The 13627-nt window shown below is 37.1% G+C and overlaps 1 protein-coding gene across 1 annotated transcript in view; it reads left to right on the top strand.

Moving 5' to 3' along the window:
- DNAJC24 (DnaJ (Hsp40) homolog, subfamily C, member 24) overlaps nt 1-13627 on the top strand; it is a 33450-nt gene that overhangs the window by 16303 nt on the left and 3520 nt on the right. The window contains exon 2 of the mRNA XM_010191480.1: nt 7884-8022. Coding sequence (XP_010189782.1) covers nt 7884-8022 — 139 coding nt within the window. The remainder of the gene's footprint in view (nt 1-7883; nt 8023-13627) is intronic.

The raw sequence follows: 13627 nt of genomic DNA on the forward strand, positions 1-13627 counted from the left end.
CTGTTTAAAAACAGTTCTCATACTGATGTGTTACACAACACTTACATTATCCACTGTAATTGTTATCCCTCGTGTTTTGTTCGTCTTATTTTGTTAAAAGGAGGCACTTCGTTATATTGCAAGGGACATACTAGTAATGATTTGTGCATTTTGTCTCAGTGCAGCACACTTAGTTGTTGCTAAACTTGTATAGACCAAGACTGTTTGTGTTAGGCTTTCTGTTGTTCTTGCTTGTGCCCATTTTGTCTTTAAAAGAATTTAACTTATTTTATGTTATAATGTGGAATAAATGAAATAGTCGTTTAGACTTATTAACCAAATAAACTGTCATATATTGACTCTCAGAATTCTGATTCTGAAATGTGAATATATAGTCTCTTAATATTGAGCTTTTGCTAAAAGAATAAATAGATTGAATGCCCTAAATACTGATAATGTAACTTTTAAAAGTGCTTGGTATTTATCTGTGCAATTCCAGTAAGGAGTCGGTCTCATTCTGTTGTATTCCCAGCCATGAGTCTGGCAATGTTGTTTGAAAATAGTGGCTTGGGTTTCCTCTTCATCCGACTGCTTCCAGTGTTTCCCCCTGCTTCTTTTTCTCTTGTGGACAGCATCGTATCCAACTCGTGTGTCCACTTGCTGTCATTTCTCTAACTCTGCTTCCCATCAGCGGAAATGGACGTCACTGATGTGTGCTGCTATTGTCTCACACTATCCAATGCTTACCCGTGGTGGCTTTCAGTTTTGCAGTGTCAATCCAACTGGCCCTTTTTGCATACCAGTTTCACGACTTTTACTTCTTCTGTTAGTGATTTTAGTTCAATTCTGTCATTCATCAAAACTCGTAGCATCACCAGATATGGAGCAGTACTCTATTTGTAAACTTGGGGTTGAATTTCTCTTCCCTGACCATTATCGAGTGTCTTTCACCACTGCTTATTTTTTAATGTAAATACATATCTTTGTACAAGTTCCAGGAGGGATTGTAGTTGTAGTGTAGGTAATGAACACTGTGGCTTCCTGTTACTTTTTCTGTTACAAAACAAAGATAATTCATACTTGGCTGGAAATCTTATTTCTAGCTGCATTACATGAAACATTGCCAGGCTATAAAACTATCATAGCTACTACTGTGTGCTGAAGATGGAGGAAGGGATAAGGATGCTAAGAGATACTAAGTGGATTTTAGATGTTAATATTCTACATTGACTCTTATTTACAGTTGAGGTTTAGTCATTAGATGTAGTTCCTACAAAAGCACAAGTATTGAATGGATGTAAGTAAACCCCTGTTAAAATCTTACTGTTTAATTTACTCAGGAACTTAGGACACATCTCTAGCTTTAAATATATCTCTAATTCAAATACAGGTGCCCATCTCCTATTGAAATGAAGCAGAAATTCAAGACTTGTCTAAGCTTGTCCGTTTAATTTAGCAAGGTGATCCCATGAGACTGTCGATAATCTCAGAGTTAAAAATCCTTAATAAATCTGATGGTTCAGAAGTTTACTGTGCTGTAACTATTGGTAGTACTGACTGCCTAGTGGTTACTTTATGACTCATGATAGTAAGTCCAGAATCGTCTAACCTTTTAATATTTTAGCAATATTGGTTTCATAATTGTCCTATGTCTGACTCTATTTTTTAATTTTTGAACCTTATTAATGGTTTTCCCTATGGAAAAAAACAACTAAGAAGTGTATAATAAAAATGTAAAAGTTTTAAAATATTTCTCTAAAATTGTTGTCACAGGAGAGAAAGTTAAGATTTAATGCAGCCACATATGGTTTATCCTTTTTATATTACTTTTTATTTGCTGCAGAAGTTTTCTCCAAGTGTTTGACAGCTTTGCATGAAATACTGGGAAGTAGGAAAGACAAAGCTGTAGAAAGCGTAGCATGTTCCTTATTTCAGCCCTGGAAAAAAATTAGAGCTGATCTACTTCATTTTCCTCAGTCAGAAAAGATAGAAAGTTTACATTATAAATAGGCTTATTAAAAGGTGTGTAATTTTAGGGGAGAGGAGTTCCTTACAGTTATCTGTGAAATACGTAGTAGTAAATGAAAGCACTTTTCCATAACTTAAATAGAAATTTGGAAGCAGTAGTTTTCATAGAAAATAAAGCCTCCTGTTTTGATATATGGAGTTGAGGATGTGGCGCATCTTTGGTTTTCAAAGTGAAAGCACAAGGCAAAATAACCATGGTAATGTTTTAAGTAATAAATGAGAAGGAATAATACTTTTTTTAACCTTTTCTAAATAATTAGCCTTTTCAGTTTTTCATGTAGAAAAGTAATTATGAGTAAAAGTTTGACTATACTGAGCAGTTTCGTTATTGTGTATTCCACAGCTTAGCGAGAGATTACAAATCTAATGTAAAAACTATGCCTGTATGCTTCACCCCTCCCCTCCCTGTAAGTTGTTGTATTAAGTTGATTCTCACTGGGTGCTGTACATTTTTTTTGAAGAATTAATTCATGAGCACTACTAGGAAATGTGCATTAAACTGATTGACTGAAATAGAACTTTTCTGCTTACTAATTTGAATTTGATTAAAATCAATCAACCCTCTTAGATTTATTGTGTAAAGCTAAGCAGTCTGTACAAGTGTTAGGAGGCCAGGGACATTACTGTGTGTCACCTCCACGTGGCTTGATGGGCTCAACCAGCTATCATCATTTCTCATCTTGTGATATGAGAGATGTAATACCATTACAGTTCTTGACCAAATGGTCTTTATTAATTTCCAGGGATTAATGTACAGGGGTTAATTTTGCAATTCTTAAAGTGCAGAAGGGACCAAACTTCATGGAGTAAAAAGGAGGCAGAAATAAAGAACACAGCAGTTGAATGTGCTGTAGTGTGTTCCAAATTCTTATACAAACCCTGTGAGTGAAAACCATACGTGTGGGATGTATAAATGAAAATGTCAGAGTTCGCTAAGAGTCATGAAGTCATGAGGTTTGAATTTGTGGATCGTTTTATTTGACTTGTTAGTTGAACTCATTAATGATGAGTGTAATTTAAAAGCAAAAGTTTGCAACTATTGTTCTGAGGATCTTGGCTAATAATGTAAAGCAATGTCTGCATCAGCTGCAAGAATCAGTAAGAAAGTAGTGACAAGTAGTTTGAGCTCTATCAGTAGATGATGGGACTCATGTAATTTTCTCAGAGAGTCTACACTTCTAATTATTTGGTGAATGCAACAACATTAACACCTTTTTTCTGAGACAGAAAAGGTTTGTTGACTTGCTTGGTTTTTATTCTGTAGTAGATATCAAAGGTAATAGATTAACATGGTGAAATACAGGTAATTTACCTAAACAAAGACTTCCATGAAAAATTTCTGAATTTTTGGATACTTACATAGCTATGAACTGACCCTGTATCTGTGTGTCAGTGTGTGTCAGTTTGCCAGGTGATCTGATGTTCCCCACTGTACCCAAACTGCTGAAAAGTGCAGTCCGATGTGTATGAAAAATAAGGCAGTTCTATACAGTTGTTTTAGAAAGGTAAAATAATGATACTGTGATTGAAAAGTGCATGAGGTTAAGTTTACATTAGCCTGCAGTTTTGCTTCCCTGCAGCACTAAAAATGTCACCAAGTCTCCAACAGATAATGTTTAAAGTGAGTTACTCATTTGAGCTTTGGACTTCAAGGTTTGTGCTTTTTCAGATTTTTCCTGGTGATTGTAAAAACTGAAACATACCCAAAACCACAAAAAAACCCCCAACAAAAACCTTTACACCAAGAAGTACAGTCCTCAAGAAATAGTATGACAATGTGACTTTTACGATAAACATCAGGGGAGTGAGCAGTGTAACATGTATGTATGTGCGAGGTATTTTTGTTATAGTTGAACTATATTTTTTATAGATAAACTAACACATTTTCATTATCAATCAGTTTATTTTTTAATAGTTAAAGCATCACAAGCTGTAAAGTGATATAAATTCCAGACAATCTTTGGTAATGGGAAGTATTCAGCGAATGACTTCTAGCAGAGATACAAAAAAAGGGAAAACTAGACTGGGCATACATCTCTAACCTGCTTCCTTTTCCCCTCCCCCATCAGACTCAAGAAAATATCCTGTAGTGTTTTTATAAAGTCCTGTTAAGTAGTAACATGTTAGTAAAAGTTACTGTGTTCAAAAATCAAGATGAGCACTCAGTGAAAAGCTATTTTTAGGGAAGTATTGCTTCTTTAAAACACTACACATATGCAGCCAGAAGGATCTCAGTGTATCTGAAGTGCAGTAACACAGCTGAAAATAGTGCTCAGCTGGCAGGTATGAATGACATGAAGAAAACTTGCACAGATTTTAAGAAGTGATATTGCAGGAGACACTGGGGGCTCTAGCATTTTGAGTAAGAACTTACAACTGGGTGCATAGAGGGAGAGATGAACAATACTGCAGCTGAGGAGAAGATAGGTCGAGTAGAAAACAGGCTTGTCTGTTTTCATTACGGAGCTTGGACACGGTTGCAGCTGAGATTAAGCCAGAAATAAGGCTGAATGGGAAAAGAGGAGGAGATCAGAAACGTACATCGTATTTCACCTCCCTGAAAACCAAACCCAACCCCTGGCCCTGTTGAGGCAGCTCCTCTGAAGGGTACGCTGGAGAGGGAGGAGAATCGGAAGCAAGAATATGGTAACCAAGAATGGAGGAAGATGGCAAAAAAAAAAGTATGGGTGATTAATGTCTGCAGTATTGATGGAGGACATGAGTACTGCAAATGTCAGCTATTAGGTTGGTTGAAACTTTGCTCTGTGGTTGGTGTCTGAGCTGGCTGAGCAGGGTCTAAAACAGCTGGGGAGAGGACACCTCCGTTGTTGTCTCAGATGCAAGTCTATGGGCAGTTGAATCAAGAGTGGAGTTTTGCTACACACAAGCATTCTTGGATTTTGATCAGCGAGCTGGAGAGTAGGTAAAGGTATGAGAATAGGTACATAATGAATTCAGGTGAAATGGGGTCATTGGGAAAGAAAAGATTAGAGTAAAAGAGCAGAGGTTTGAGGATTTTTCTTAGTGTAGATGTGCACTATGAAAGGCATCAGATAGCAATAGAGGAATAAGCCCAACAGACGAAGGAGTATATAATTTCAGTAAGTATGGAGACCAGAATAGGTACATATATATGTATTTTTTTAATTAGTAGAACCCCTACAACGTAGTTATTAGTTACATGAAATTGTAGTCTTTCAAATATGAAAATTGCGTGCTACAAATATTTTTTTCAAATCTAAAGGAAAGAAGTTAGAAGCTAAATGATAAATCTGAAGAGTAATAAATTTTCTCCATTATTTAAGAAATGAACAGAATAGCCTTTTCTGCATTGATTATTATTTTTCCAAAGTACCTCTTTGGTATCTGTGGTTTACTGCTTTTCACTAATTCCAGTGTAGTCCAAATTTATTTTTCAGTCAGGCAAAGTTTTGGCGTAGCGAAGGAAAAGTGTGACCAAATCTGTGGGGCTGTTTTCTCATCATCTTTGGGAGGAGAGAAGCTGGTGGTATTCTTAGTGTTGATTTGGGCAATTGGTCAGTAATGTTTTCAGCTATCTGTACGAAACTGATCTGAGAAGTTGTGGTCCTGTGGCCAATCCAAACATGCAACAGCCTTTGTGGCGGTGCTGTTCAAATCTAGTGCAGTTTCAGTGGTACTAAGTCGGATACAATATCCCTTGGCTAGGCCTTCACATCCTCTTGGGTGTACGTTTGTAGGAGAATGTTTACAGACAGTATCATCCAGATAGAGTGAAATATACAGCAGTCTTATAATGCTTTTTAGCTGTTATAATTAACCCTCCAATATTTGGGGTGGATCCAAATTTTAAACATAGCATCTGAAATATTTTAAAACAGTGAAGCATCATTTTTTAGATTAATACTGCTTTGAGGAGGAACTGCTGGATGCTTACCTCAAACATAATTGTTAAAATAGGTAACACTGCTAAAAGGAAACCATATAAATCTTTAATGTGATCGGTTTTGCCTTGTATGCTTATTAAACATTGATTTATTTTTTTTTAAATGACCTTTCACAAATGTGGTACACAATCAACCACCAATGTTAAAAATGCTATTAAAATTGAATATGACTGGAAAAGCTAAGGTTTCAGAAAAATTGATTTGAAAACAAATAATACATTCAAATAGCTCTTACAGTACAACATGATGCATGCCGACAGAACACTGCATGTAGTGCCTTCCAAGTAATGGTGTAATTACTTATTTTGTAATTAGCTATTCAGAATACAATTACTAAATGCAATGACCAAAATTTTCTTATTTGTCTGCGCCTTTAGTATTTTCTCATCTTCAGCTGGGGAGATAAAATAGGGATGTGTAAGAGAGAAACCTTTACAAATCACAGTTGTGCTTCAGCCATATTTGCATTAAGCTACAGGCTAGTCCTGAGTCTTGAATGCAGAGATGGCTTCAAGTCTGCTTACTCATATGGTGGAACAAAAAAGACACATTCACCTCCAGATTGTCATTCTTGAGGTTCCAGGTACGTTCATCTGTATGTGGGAAAATAAATGTAAAACTTGAGGTCAAAGATGAACATTTTGCTCTTACGTACATTCTGTTGTTGTCATCCAGATTTATCCGGGTAACACCCATTGGTGCAAAGGACAGATGCATACATCAGTGAGCAAACAGATGCCGGTAGAAGCGGTCCTTCTAAGTTTTTGAATTTTATGAAGCACACATGATAGTAGTATTCCTTCCTTTCTTTTTCAAAATTAATTCTAAACTAAGACAAAGAGATTCAGTTAATCAGAAATCTGCTCAAACACTTGCAGAACAGGTGTTCTAAGTCTTAAAATCTGCTGTACCTTTCAGTGCCCCAACTCATGTTGGTACAGAGGGCACAAGGTAAAGCTCCAGAATAAGGGATGTCTTGATTTGTAACACAGCTGTCAGCTTATGGGCCTGACCATATTGCAACTTTCTGATCTTAAATGTTGTTTCCTCTTGCTTCATCACTTATCCTGTGTAATTTAAAATACCGAAAAAGTATTACTGGACATGAATTAAAGCTACAGGGAGACTGCTCTTGGAGGGTTCCTTTTCAGTAGGCATTTGAACCAGAGAGAAGTCTGAATGCTCTGTTTGGAACCTGTAGTACAAATGGTAAAGAAAACATGTTACCATTTTAATCATTATTGCCTGTTTAATGTGGGATTTCTTGCAGCCATGTCCCTGAATAACCATTTCTTAAATAAAATGACACAATTTTGTATTTAGTGATCCATGACTTTAAATATTTGGAAGGGCTGTTGATTCACTGAACTGGAAGAAATTAAAGATGTTGAGGCGTATTTTCAAAAGTAGAATTACATGCATTGTAAACTATGTTTGATCGTGTATGTTCTGTTTACTGTTTAAATAATTTTTTAAAAGCTAGGTACATGTAATACAGCATTCAATTTAACTGCAGTAGCCTTAACTAAACACTGGTGGTATTGTTTAAATCAGCTACATATGGTATTAGGAGAGCTGCGAGCACCTCCTCTTGTCCCATGTCGTGCTCCTCTGCATGTACCTATTTCTGTTTGTGGTAGTCATCCTCTCTAGGTAAATTGTCCATAAGACCAATGATTCCATCAGCAAATTATCCAGAAAATGCCGTCAGTGCGCATGGTGACATTTGTGCCACCGGTGGTTTTGTTGCCATTTCAGTGGTCTAATTAAATTGGCAGTTTTCTCTTGTGCCCAGCGTTGCTGTCTCCCTTCCTTTGGCACCTTAGCTCAGACCTTCTCCTTTTCTCTGTCCTTTTAACTGAATATCAAATGCATTATTGATTGCTCCTCTTCCACCCTCCTCACTTCCACTCCCCCCAACTTTGTAATCTTTTTCTTGTTGATTGGCAGTATCATCCAGACAAACAGAAGGCAGATGTGCCAGCAGGAGAAGTGGAGGAGCGCGTGCAGAGGTTCATCGAAATTGATCAAGCGTGGAAAATTCTAGGGAACGAAGAGACAAAAAAAGAGTATGACCTGCAGCAGCGTGGTAGGTTCCTGCCAAGGAGTGCTGTAGTGGCAGCAGCTCTTTAAATAAGCAGGGTCTGGGAGTGGTAGTTAGATGGTATTTTAAAATGCTGTTTATTGCTGAACCAAATGTTTCTTTCGCTCTTGTCCTACTTTCAAATGTGGATGCATTATTTATAGCTTTTGCTACACATACATTAGCTAGTGAAAACATTGAATTACTTCCAACAAAGCATTAGGTGGCATTATTCCTAATAATTTGAATGAATATGAAATTTATACTAATTACAGACCTTAGCTCTTTTTATTTCATTAAGGCAGCTTCATTAAGTGTTGTTAATTTTCAGTCTTCTACTACATTTTGTTGCAGTACCTTGGATGTAGGTATTAATCCATTTATACCTAGTGTTCAATGTGTATGGGTTTAAAAGCGCTTCAGAATCATTAAGACATTGTTTTTGGTTGTGTGTGTGTTATGGTAGCTTTCATAATTCATCTGTAGTCTAAACTAGTCTTTTTAAAGCAGGTTTATAAATAATATTCCAATATAACACATTAACTAGGCAGCTCCAGCATGCATTTCTTTTTATACCTCTCAGAAAATAGCTTCTTAAAACAGTGACAGGCTGTTGTGAGAAAGAAAGGGGGGAAATGTAGGTCAGGTCTGTCACACATGGGCTACCATTACATGAAGTGATAGGCTGTCTTTCTGCTCTGGCCTCAGGATAGGAGTCCCTCAGCCTTCCATTAGAACCTTCAATAAATGTATATCCACCCTACATGTTAATGGGGGGAGTCAATAATAGTGTATTGCCTGTGGGGAAAACACTCAGTCGCACTCTGCAGTAACACACTCTGGTCCGGCATTGACGTGTAGGCACCACCACTTCTGAATGTGTCTGATAAAAGCCCACTGTCTCTGCAGCTTGTTATTGAATTCTCTTCCATTGTACATTGGCACACCATCAGACCTTTCTCTCTTGTGCTGATTTTTAACTCCCCTGCCGCTGCAGATACCAGAACTTTGAGAGACAAAGGCTTAGTCATTCTGGCAGATAAGCATCACTGCAGGATAAAAAGAGTGATATATAATTGTATACAGTATGAATTCTGCAGTTAAATAATCTTGTATTTCAGACTTTGTGTGCATTTGGGAAAAAAGGGTGGAGGGGTGAAAACAAAATTGTTCAGTAAATACTTTAAAAGAATGAAAAAAAAATGGATCTTGTGCTAATTTGTTATGTAAACAGTATTAAGAGCAAACAAATAAATTTTTCATCTCAAACTTTTTTTAAATGCCTGAATGTGATGCCAGAACAGAAATTTCTGCTACCCAGTGCTCTCATCCGTTTGTACTCTTAGCATTGTAGTACCGACTGTGTATTCAGTTTTCACAAATCGTACATGCAGAGGAAAAAAGAAATATTAGAGGTTAAGTTAGAAGTCTTTTCTGTCTCTAGTGAGTTTTTACCTAAAGCTTAAATACAGACTATGAAGTTCCATTTTGCTTGGGTCAGGTTAATCCCTTGAAGTTGAGAGCTACATCAAGATTTAGTAAGTTACTTTGTTTTCCTATGGAATTTAAGGACATTGATATAAATTAGTTTTGCGAAAATTTGTAGATAACCTTTAAAATACTGCAGAATATATCCTGATATTCTTTTGCATCCAGATGAGCTCTTTGAAAAGCCATCTCAAGATTCTGTTAAAAAGACTTAGTAAATAAAGAAAACAAATTGTCCATTTATTTACATAGGTAATGGTATGGTAACAGCATAGATATATTTTAATATAGAGGGTGCCATCCGCAGAGGACCCAACATTTCAAACTAAGCCACATGAAACATACATGTGCGGTGTTGCTGCATTCTTTGCAGCATGTTCCCTGGCAGCAAAATGATGGTGAAATAAATTATAGTTCTTTGAATTCCTGTCAAGCTGCTTCTGAAGTCGTGATTCTAGACAAATTCGTAGACACTGCTGTAAAAGCTCAAAGAAGCAAAGGAATTAAGACAGCAGCTAAGGCGAATGGTGATGAGAGGGAGAATACAGCGAGTCAGTAAGACTGCAAAGCCTAGGAAGCAGAATCTGAAGGATGCCAGTGTGTGTGTGCCTGTGGCTGCCAGGCAGCAGGAAGTGCTTTGCGCCGTAGTCTGTTTTTCCGTTTCACAGACTGTTTACTTGCATGTACCTTCTTGTGTTGTATTAACTAAATCTTAATTACTTGGCTTAGAAATTCAGTGGCCAGAGAAGTTCCAAGAAGCTGAAATTCTGTGGGGCTCTATGGTTTTCATTTTCTTTATGTTTGAGTCGTTGAGAATGTGAAGTGTTTTGTAGTGTAATAGGGCTTTTCTCTGAAGGTATCACAATGATCTCCTACTATTTTTTGTGCTGTTAGGTCATAGTATTAAAGCAGAAAAAACAAATGTCAAACTGTTCAGAAGTCTGGCTCGAATATTTTCACAAACCTCTCTGGTATGAAAATCTTACAAGAACTGCCTTTTTGTATGTTTTGAAACAATTTTTCCAAGCCATTCTTTTGTTACATCTTTAATGACACATTCACCATTATAAAAGGGTATTCTTGTCTTTTGCTTCCAATCCCTGTGAAAAATTTGAGGGATGGAAACAAAAGCTGCATAACAATTTACTTATTAAGAATGTACATTTTTTTTCTTCAACATATTTTCTTCTTGGAGATTTTTTCCATTCTTTGTTTGGTTTAGAAAAGATGAATATGCAGTTAAAATCAAGTTTGACAGTAATAATTACCAAAAGTTTTTCAGTGAGTTTAGCTTGGAAAAAAACAGTTTTACCTTTTTCATATTAGAAGTCATCTGAACCCTGAAAGTTCATGCTTTCGTGTCACAGTCTGAAAGAATAAACAACTTTCTAGAATCAGAGAATTGTGTGGGTTGGAAGGGACCTTCACAGGTCATCGAGATTGATCTCCTACTCCAAGCAAGTCCACATAGGTCAGTTGCTCAGACCTTCTCTAGCCTAGTTTTTAGTATCTCCAAGGATGGAAATGCCAGAGCTGCTCTGTTCAGTGTTGGAACATGCTCATAGTAGGAAAAAATGAATGAAAACCTCAAATAAAGTAAAAAAATCCCCTCGGAACCAAGCAATACAGGTTTTCCTTCTATCAAGTCAGATATCAGGACTCTTTTTGTAGGTTGTGCCTTTCACTTATCTTCCACTGTGCACCTCTGAGAAGTCTTCCCTACGCCCTGTTATTAGGTGGCTGTAGACAAGGAGATGCCTGTGTTCGTTTGGCCTGTCCTTGTGCGATGTGTCCCATGCTGGCAGTCCACTGGACTTGTTCCTGTATGTCAGGGATCTGTACTGGCGAGACCAAAACTGGATACAGGACTTCAGATGCAATCTCATGAAGTGCTGAGTAGAGGGGGGAAACTAATCCCTTCCTTGACCTGCTGGCTACACACTTCATAACACAGCCCAGTATGGCATTGGCCTCTGCTGCAGGAGTGCCCTGCTGACTCGGGTTGAACCTGTTGTCCACCAGGACCCTCAGGTCCTTATGTGGAGAACTGCTTTCCAGCCAGTTGTTTCCCAGCCTGTAGTGGTGCATTAGGTTATTCCATCCTAAAAGCAGGACTTAATCTTTGTTGAACCCTTTGATGTCCTTGTCAGCCCAGTTCTATATCCTATCAAGGTCATTTTGAATAGCAGCCCTGCAACTTTTGTGGATTGTTGTTGACTTAAATACAAAGGAACTGTGAATCTAAACAATCACATAATTAAGTTAATTGATTTTACTAATTCATTTTACATTTCAATTATTGCTTGAATGATTAACAGGTTACAATTAAAATTAAATAAATAATCTGTTGACTTTGGTTAATTTCTGACACTAAATGTAGCCAATAGTTCAAAGCTAGTAATGGAATTGACACTAAACCCAGTTGCTTTGTACATGTTTGGGGGGCAGAGGGTGCAGAAATTCATGAACCTGGGGTGTTCTCTATGTGAGCTCCAGTGAGGTTCTGTCAGGGATGAGATGTTTTTATGTGAGGATGGCCACAGGTGTCCATAAAGCCTGAGTGTTTATAGGGTGGGGGATGTAATCACCAGTAGGAGGTTTCACATCTCAGCACATACCTACTTTTGATATTCAATTTTTAAATTACATTTTTAGAAAAATATTGCAGATGCAGTTTTCCAGCATCATTTTCCTTTGTTCTTGATTGATTTCCTAGACATGAAGAATTACAACTCCTAACTGGAATCACCACTGTTCCAGCTTGTGCCATTTGTCTCTGAGAACGAGTCTGGTTTCAGTCTCTCTGTACCTTCCCTTTAGGCAGTAAGGCACAACAAAAATCTTTAGTTCGCCTAAAATAGCTTATTTTAAAATATCTGGTTGCTAATTCAGTTTTCTCTGACAATACCAATCTCTTTAAAACCTGAAAAATCTTTGAGAATATCTGCTCTTTCTCAGTTAAGTTTCTACTGCAGGTTTAGAAAGGGAGTCTTATACAGGTGTGGTCATAAATTAGGAAAAGGAAAATGAAGATAAAGAGAAGGTTGCTCCTTCTGCCCCTGCTCCTGCCCCGTTCCTCTCCCAGTGCAGTAAACTGGAAAGGCTGCTTTGGAGATGGTCACTTTCCCGTTAATCTGGCATTCCCCCCTGCTCCTGCAATAAAGTGATGGTACTGCATCAAGATACCTGACATAACTTCGTAAGCAGGATGCCAGAGGAATAACCCTACAAATCCACTATGAGAATAAGCAGAAGCAAGACAAAAACCTACTAAAATGCCTTTAATGGCTAGTGGAAATGGCAGTTGAACACCTGGACTACTTTACTATAATAAAGGAAGAAGATAATATATTAACTAATAAAACAACTAAAAACATTAGTTGTTCCCTGTTAAGAAAATTCCTTCATAAACAAAGTGCTTTTAGACTAAAATAAAGCTTTCAACATGGCTGTTACTTCAGGCTTTTCAGTGTGCCAGGTTATGCCCTAGCCATGGGTTTTATGGCTGTAGACCCTCAGCTAGTGCTGGAACACAAGCCTGTTACCATAGCTCTTTGAGTTAATTCTAATCTGCATTGGCTACAAGTGAAGCGGTATTTTTTAACAAACATAGCTTTTTGTTATGAAAATTCTTAACCCGTGACTTTTTTTAGAATTTCAAATTAAAGTAAGCACAGCTATTTTAAATTAATGCAAGAGACTCAAACTTAAGTAATTGTTCAAAAATTCAACACCCTACGAGAAAAAAAACAACGGGTTTTGAGTACTGTGATACTGAGTAGATACTGTGAACAGTATTTGGTTGACAATACGTATCTTGAACTTTTTTTGTTTGGTTTAAAAAAAACCAAACTCAGTCCCAAGAATGTATTGATAAAGAGCTAGAAAAATCTTTTAAGTACTATCACTATTTTTACTATTACCGTAAACTGTTAAAAGGGTTAAATTTCCATTTACTGCTTGCTACCCTTTCCCTAAAACTCAGCCTTAAATAGCCCAAGAAATATTTATTGTATCCTCAAGTGAAACTTAAATACCTTTCCTCTTTTACAGTTTCTGAATGACCCAGCAAGGGCTCTAGGAAAGCTTTACTGAACCAAGCTGCTAATAGTTATTTAATGTT

Source organism: Mesitornis unicolor, unplaced genomic scaffold (genome assembly GCF_000695765.1).
Source record: "Mesitornis unicolor isolate BGI_N332 unplaced genomic scaffold, ASM69576v1 scaffold27119, whole genome shotgun sequence".
NCBI classification, from domain to species: domain Eukaryota; kingdom Metazoa; phylum Chordata; class Aves; order Mesitornithiformes; family Mesitornithidae; genus Mesitornis; species Mesitornis unicolor.